The sequence below is a fragment of the Erinaceus europaeus genome, chromosome 13, assembly GCF_950295315.1.
Source record: "Erinaceus europaeus chromosome 13, mEriEur2.1, whole genome shotgun sequence".
NCBI classification, from domain to species: domain Eukaryota; kingdom Metazoa; phylum Chordata; class Mammalia; order Eulipotyphla; family Erinaceidae; genus Erinaceus; species Erinaceus europaeus.
In genome coordinates, this window is record NC_080174.1 from 18655786 (window position 1) to 18661785 (window position 6000).

The following is a 6000-nucleotide window of genomic DNA, read 5'->3' on the forward strand; positions in this document are numbered from 1 at the left end:
TGACACAAAGCACACGGACCTGAGTAAGGATCCCGGTTCGAGCCCCGACTCCCCACCTGCAGGGAGTCGTTTCACAGGTGGTGAAGCAAGTCTGCAGGTATCTATCTTTCTCTCCCCCTCTCTGTCTTCTCCTCCTCTCTCCATTTCTCTCTTCCTGTCCAACAACGACGATATCAGTAACAACAACAATAAAACAACAAGGGCAACAAAAGGGAAATAAATAAATATTAATAAAAAATTTTTAAAGCATCTCAGAATCAAGTACACATTGTTTTTTAAAGACTGATGTATTTTCTTTTTCTTTTCTTTTTAAGTTTGCAGACTGAAAGGCCACTAAAAAACGACTACATTTGCATTCTGTGCACCAGGGGAAACACTGGCATTGTTGTTCTTTGGCTCTCCCACAAGTTCGCTCATGGGTGGTGGACTCCATAAGATGCTTGTGATACAGCAAACATCTTGGAAATGCCTGAACAATTTTCTCCATGCTCCCCACCCCCTGTCTATCTGTTGCCCAAGCATTGGACTTCTCAGGCTGAAAGAACAGAAAGTCCTCCCTTATTGTTTAAATCGAGAAGACCATTTCAAACTCACACATGGTCTGGTTTTCCAGCGGCAGGGGGAGTGGGGGTGGGATGTGTTGTTTATTGACTGAATCACTTCTTTCTTTCTTTTGCTGGTAGTCACGGCTTTGGAACAAAACCACTAACTCCCCCACCCACCCCGAACCCCACAAAGAGCAGCTCTGGATTTTGGGCTTAAGGTACACTTGAGGTCTTGCTCACCAAAGGGAAGTAATCAGAAAGCCAAGTGTTGAAAACCACATTTTGTTTTAGTATCAGCACTTCTCTCAGTCCCCGGAGGTGGGGACAAGGGCTTGCACAAGATCCTGCTGCACGACTATGTGCCACTACATGGCCCTTTTGTCTATGTTTTAAAGTGGCAGGAGTCCCAAAAGTTCCAAAACACTGTCCCTCCATCCCTGGAGCTCCCTGGGTGCCATTTGTAGTGCTTCCATGTGGTGCCGGGGCTTGAACTCAGGGCCTCACACGTGCAAGTCCTGTGTTCTACTTGTGAGTCAGCTCCTAGGTGACTTTCTTTTCTCTTACTTCATTTTGTTTTGTTTATGCCACTCACCAGGATTGTCACTGGGGCTCTGTACCCAAACTGTGAATCCTCTGCTCTTGGTGATGTTTCATTAGGTTTGGTTTGGTTTTTTGGTAGAAAAAGAGAAACTGAGAGAAGAAGAGAGAGAGACTGAGACCTCCATCACTGCTTCACAACTTGTGAAGCTTTCCCTGAAGGTACAGACTGGGAGCTTGAACACAGGTCCTTATACATTATGTGTGCTGTCTACCAGGGGCACCATGACACGGCTGCCTCACTCGCATTTGCTAGTGGTGCCTGATGCTCACTGAGATTTCTACAGAGCCAGGTGGTGGTGCATCTGGTTACACAGACATATTACTGTGCACAGGAGTCCAGGTTCAAGCCCCTGGTCCCCATCTACAGGGGGAAAGCTTTACTAATGGTGAAGTAGAGCTGTGGGTGCCTCTCTTTCTCCCTCTATCTCCCCTCTCCTTGATTTCTCTCTGTCTCTATCCAATAAGAAATAATAAAGATTTTTTACACTAGAGGGGATAGGCGGTGGCCCATCTGGTTAACTGTACGTGTTACCATGTGTAAGGACTGGATTCAATCCCCTGATCTCCACCTGCAAAGTGGATGCTTCATGATCAGTGAAACAAGGCTGTAGATATCTTCCTTTCTCTAGCTCCTCCTTCCCTCTCAATTTCTTCCTATCCTAGTAATTAAAAGGAAAAATTGAGGAACAAAAAGAAAAGAAAAGATAAAGGTCATCAGGAGCAGTGGAGTCCTAGTATAGGCCTACTGACAACCACATTGACAATTAAAGGGGGAAAAAATGTTTTCACACTAGAACAAGGGGAACAGGGTCCTTGGCAAATAAATAATTGTCTTCCCAATAGAAACACTGACTGAAAGAAAAATGATGCAGTAGGGGGGCTGGGTAGTAGTGCCGCAGGTAAAGCTCACATGGCGCAAAGCCCAAGGACTGGAGTAAGGATCCTGGTTTAAACCCCCAGCTCCCTACCTGCAGGGGCCTTGCTTTGCAGGTGGTGAAGCAGGTCTGCAGGTGTCCTTCTTTCTCTCCCCCACTCTGTCTTCCCCTCCTTTCTCCATTTCTCTCTGTCCTATCCAACAACAACAGCTATAATAACAATTACAACAAGACCAACAAAATGGGAAAAATGGCCTCCAGGAGCAGTGGATTAGTAGTGCAGGCACCGAACCCCAGCAATAACCCTAAAGGCAAAAAAAAAAAAAAATTAAAAAAAGAAAAGAGAAGGAAAATGATGCAATAGAGAAAATCAGAAAATTAGCCAGCCAGGCTAATTTTGGAAAGATTGGTGGTTTTTTTTTTTTGAAAGAGCACAGCCCTGATATGTACCAGTTCCAGGAGTCAAACCCAGGTCCCCACACATGCAGCTCTGTGTTCTGCCCGCACTCCCTTTCCCAAGCACTATGTAAGGTAGTTTTATGGGAATGTGACAGCGATAACTTTACACATGTCAAAAATGTATGACTTCAAAAAATCCTTGTTTTTTTTTTCTAGAAAATAAACATTATCAGTAACATTCTGCACTACAAGTAAGATTAAAATAGTGGGGGAGTCGGGCGGTAGCACAATGGTTTAAGCACACATGGCATTAAGCTCAAGGAACCGTATAAGGATCCCGATTCGAGCCCCCAACCCCTACCCCGTAGGGGAGTAGCTTCAGGAGCGGTGAAGCAGGTCTGCAGGTGTCTCTCTTTCTTTCCCCCTCCGTCTTCCCCTCATCTCTCCATTTGTCTCTGTCCTATTTAACAACGACAACATCAATAATAACTACAACAATAAAAAACAAGGGCAACAAAAGGGAAAATAAATAAATAAAATTTTTTAAAAGAATCAGAATCTCAAGAAAAGTGAGAAATTAAAAAAAAAAAAAAGAAGGGAGTCGGGCTGTAGTGCAGCGGGTTAAGCACACATGGTGCAAAGCGCAAGGACTGGCGCAAGGATCCCGGTTCGAGCCCTGGCTCCCCACCTGCAGGGGAGTCCCTTCACAGGTGGAGAAGCAGGTCTGCAGGTGTCTATCTTTCTCTCTGTCTTCCTCTCATCTCTCCATTTCTCTCTGTCCTATCCAACAACGACAACAATAATAACTACAACAATAAAACAACAAGGGCAACAAAAGGGAATAAATAAATTAAATAAATATTTTTTTAAAAAAAATATGAGAATAGTCAATAGTGGGCTTTGTGATGTCTCAGAATTAATCCTCACTCCTCCACTCCTCCGTCCTCATGTCAAGTCACTTGACTTGAGGAGGACCAGGTAGGTGGAGGCTAATGATTCTTAAACCAACTGCCCAGCGTGGCGCCATGAAGCTGCTCACCTACAACCTGCAGAGCTCACAGGAGCTTCCCCCTGCGCCTCCAGGCCAGCGAGGTGGCATCAACTCGGTAAAATTCAACCCCGAGTTTGTGGCGCCTGATCCCCAAGGTGGAGTGGGCGGGTGGCGCTGCTGGAGGCGGCTGACAACTTGCAACTGGCCGAGGTGCCCGAATGAGGGCTACGAGCAAGAGGAAGAAAAGTTTTTCAAGGCGATGCACCACGTGCTGCTGGAGGGGGAGGTCTTGGAGGGAACCCTGCAGTGTCCGGAGTCCAGGGGCCGTCTCTTCCCCATCAGCCGCGGGATCCCCAACATGTTACTGAATGATGAGGAGACTGAGACTTGACCATCTGAGCCACCAGTTCCCCGTGTCTTCGTTTGTCGTGTTGACTAGCTCCGTCGCTGCATCCCCAACCCTTGACCCAGTAATATGCCACACAGTGTTCAAAAAAAGCCCACTGCCTAAGAAAGTCACTCAGAGGCACTGCAAAACTCTGTAGTGTTGTCTGAGAACCATCTCTACACTCATGAAATCTGATTCTAGGATGGGACCTGAGCTGCTGTCTACTTTGAGAGCTCTCTGGATAATTCTGAAGCCAGCAAAGGTTGGCATATTTTAATCTAAGCCAAACTCCCAGGCTCCCTTTGATCATCATACTAAAGACTCCACAGCCACCAAAAAGAGTGAGAGGATTCTCCTAAATCAGTGGTCCAAGTGGGTGTTTTCATTTGAGTTTATTCTTATCAGCTGTAACCTGGCAGTGGTGCACCAAGTAGAGCAAATATGTTACTATGCACAAGGACCTGGCTTTAAGCCCCCAAGACCCACCTGCAGGGGAGAGGCTTCTGAGATGGTGAAACAAGGATGAAGTTGTCTCTCTTTCTTTATCTACCTATCACCTACCTACCTATCATTGATCTATCTTCTCCCATCTCAATTTCTCTCTCTCTCTCTCTCTCTCTCTCTCTCTCTATATATATATATATATATATATATATATATATATATGTAATTTAAAGGGAGGAAGTTGGGAAGGAAGGAAGGAAATGGAGGAGGGAGGGAAGAAGAAAAGAAATGATTGCTATTGATGGTTCATTTGTCATGCTGTCACCAAGCCTTAGCAATAACCCTTGCGATGTATGAGTGTGTGTGTGTGTGTGTGTGTGTGTGAGAGAGAGAGAGAGAGAGAGAGAGAGAGAGAGAGAGAGACTAGAGTCATCAAGGCCATAGAGATGGAAAGTGTAGCTCCAAAGTCAGTCTTTCCCAGCCTCCATGGTTTGGAGAGATGTGACATCTTAAGTCACAGCTGCCATTGGCATTGAAGTCTAAATCAGAGAAAAAAACATGATACGGCTTCCTTTACCAAAAAAAACACCCAAGATGCTATTTGTTCCTTGCTCATATGAGCATCAATGCTAAAGGTTTTTTTTTATTTAAATTTTGTTTATTTATTTTATTAAATAGAACAGAGAGAAATTGAGAGGGAAGGAAGACATAGGGGGAGAGACAGAGAGACACCTGCAGACCTACTTCACCACTCATGAAGCTTTCCCCCTGCAGCTGGGGACCAGAGGCATGAACCTGGCTCCTTACACACTATAATGTGTGTGCTTAACCACGTGCACCAACACCTGGTGTCGATGTTCGAGTTTTTATCCAAACAGATGAGAAAATTTGACTTCTATTCTTCTTGGGGAAAAAAAGCTATCATATTTTACTGTATCTATGTTCAGATGATTTGTCGAATAATTTCAGAGAAAGAAATGAATGCGTGGGAGCAGGGGGTGGCTCACTAAACAAAACAGACATGTTACCATGCACAAGGACCAGAGTTCAAGCCCCCAGTTCCCACCTGCAGGGGGGGAATCTAGAGGAGTGGTAGAAAAGTGTTACAGATGTCTCTCCTTCTCTCATCTCTTTCTCTCTGTCTGTCATCCTCTAAAAAAAAATGGCTACCAGGAATAGTGGAATCATGTGGGCAATGAATTTCAGTGATAACCATGGTGGAAAACAAAAAAGCATGGTAGTGGTGATAAGAATTATCAATAGAATGATGGAACCAAAAAGGATCTTGGAAATCACATAGCCTTTGTCCTTATTTCACATTTGTAAAACTTGAGAAGCAGAATTATTAAGTAACCTGCATGGTGTCATATTTCTCTCCATGGTGCCAGGATTAGAATCTAGGTGCCAGCTTTCTGCTTACTCTTCTTTCTTCATCACTTGGCATATCACTAGCCTCACTGAACGTGCTGGGACCCCACTACTACTACTACTACTACTAGCGTTTGCCCTTCTTCCTTAGCCAGTCAACAGCGTCAGGTTGAGCCTGATGTAAAGTTTCGAGACCTCCTTTGAATCTGGAGAGGTGGCAGTCGTTGACTATGTGGGTCATAGTCTGTCTGTAGCCGCAGGGGCAGTGGGACCCCACTGTCTCTCTGACTCTAAAAGGGGATTGGACTGAAGCAGTGGAAGACTGCCACCTATCACAAGGTAACTGCATCTGCAATCTTTAAAGGTTAAGGCAAAGCAAAACCTGCCACA

The 6000-nt window shown here is 45.0% G+C and overlaps 1 protein-coding gene across 1 annotated transcript; it reads left to right on the forward strand.

Moving 5' to 3' along the window:
• Positions 1-3444: 3444 nt before the first annotated feature.
• TRMT112 (tRNA methyltransferase activator subunit 11-2) lies at positions 3445-3895 on the forward strand. Its single transcript, XM_060205066.1, is given in 4 exon segments — positions 3445-3476; positions 3478-3577; positions 3579-3628; positions 3630-3895. Coding segments are annotated over 4 exon segments (354 nt in total). The 3' UTR covers positions 3802-3895.
• The last annotated feature ends 2105 nt before the right edge of the window (positions 3896-6000 follow it).